General features: G+C 62.4%; 1 protein-coding gene across 1 annotated transcript in view; it reads right to left on the minus strand.

The window, feature by feature from the left end:
• Window positions 1–6: 6 nt before the first annotated feature.
• CTSH (cathepsin H) overlaps window positions 7–1,385 on the minus strand; it is a 24,320-nt gene continuing 22,941 nt past the window's right edge. Inside the window, exons 7-8 of the mRNA XM_015558975.1 lie at window positions 1,125–1,250; window positions 7–419 (exon numbers count right to left, since the gene is read on the minus strand). Of these exons, the coding sequence (XP_015414461.1) occupies window positions 344–419; window positions 1,125–1,250 (202 nt within the window). The 3' untranslated portion in view covers window positions 7–343. The remainder of the gene's footprint in view (window positions 420–1,124; window positions 1,251–1,385) is intronic.

Raw genomic sequence — 1,385 nt, forward strand, 5'->3', positions numbered from 1 at the left:
GTTTATTGGGTAAAGGCCACAGGAGGGCCCGGTGCTCCCCGCGGGGCGCACGCGGCCTCGGAAATAAAGAATAGAATCGAGAATTATATCCCTGGAGCCCTAAATCCAGGCCTAAGGCACGGCTGGTGGTGGCTTTGGTTGGAGGTGGTGGGCTGGTGGCTGGAACTCCCCCTCTTCCTCCCCCTCCTCCCCCTCCTCTTCCTCCTCCTCCTCCCTCGGGGTGAGGACGCAGCAGAGCGAGGCCTGGGGGCTCCCCCATGTCCTGGGGGCAGGACAGCCTCCAGCAGCCCAGTGCCCGGCGTCCCCGGTGTCCCCATCTGGGCAGCGTCCCCGCTGCGGCCGCTCACACCTGCGGGATGGGGTAGGAGGCGCAGGCGGCCAGCCCGCACATGTTCTTCCCGCGCTCGATGAGGAAGTACCTGCGGGAGGGGAGGGTGGGCTGAGGCCTGGCGGGCGGGCGGGCGGACCTTCCGGGGTGTCTGCTGCTCCCCGAGACCCGACTCCACGACTAGCCCCTGGGTTGAGGCTAAAACGGTGGCCTGGGGCTTGTTTATCTCCAGGAAATCACTGGCCTGACTTGGTGAGCTCCCCCTTCTCTCACTCCCCCCAGAATTCCCTGGGGAGCCCTCTCTGGCTCCCCTCTTGTAGTTATTTCATTACCACCAGGTCCCCCCCAAAGTGAGGACACGGACAAAGGGGCCTGGCTTGCGTGGCTCAGGGGCTGAGTCGACCCATGAACCAGGAGGTCAGGGTTCGATCCCTGGTCAGGGCACAGGCCCGGGTTGCGGGCTCCATCCCCAGTGGGGGGCGTGCGGGAGGCAACCGGTCCATGGTTCTCTCTCATCATGGATGTTTCTCCACTCCTGCATCTTTCAAGTCCTTGATGGCGGCACTAATGTCTGCAGTCTCTCCAGGAAAATGGCATTGCTTTTGGTTTACTACTTTCCTAGTTAAGGCAGTTCTTGTGGCTTCCATCTGGCCTTTCCCACCGTAACAGTCCTCATCCCACAGGTTAAGGAGCCAATGTGTGTATTCTGCTCACTGTTGATTATATCAACGCCAATTATGCATTCCAAGAACTGGAAAAATAACCACGCCCCCCAGCACAGGGACCGGGCGCCTACCCGTTCATCCCCCACTGGGGACCCCAGGAGTTCTTGACGATCCAGTAGGGCGTCCCGTTCTCCTCTCCGTACCCCACGGCCAGCACCGCGTGGTTCACCTTGTCCGGGGTTTTGTGGCAGGAAGTGCTGGGGACACACAGGGAGGGACACGCTCCACGTCAGCGGCGCGCGGTGCTTCCACAGGGGGAGCCGGCGCTTCCAGAAGTGGGGGCTCCTCCACTCGCCGGGCCAGAGACCCCGCTCTCAGCTGTGCTCACGCAA

Source organism: Myotis davidii, unplaced genomic scaffold, assembly GCF_000327345.1.
Source record: "Myotis davidii unplaced genomic scaffold, ASM32734v1 scaffold1914, whole genome shotgun sequence".
NCBI classification, from domain to species: Eukaryota; Metazoa; Chordata; class Mammalia; order Chiroptera; family Vespertilionidae; genus Myotis; species Myotis davidii.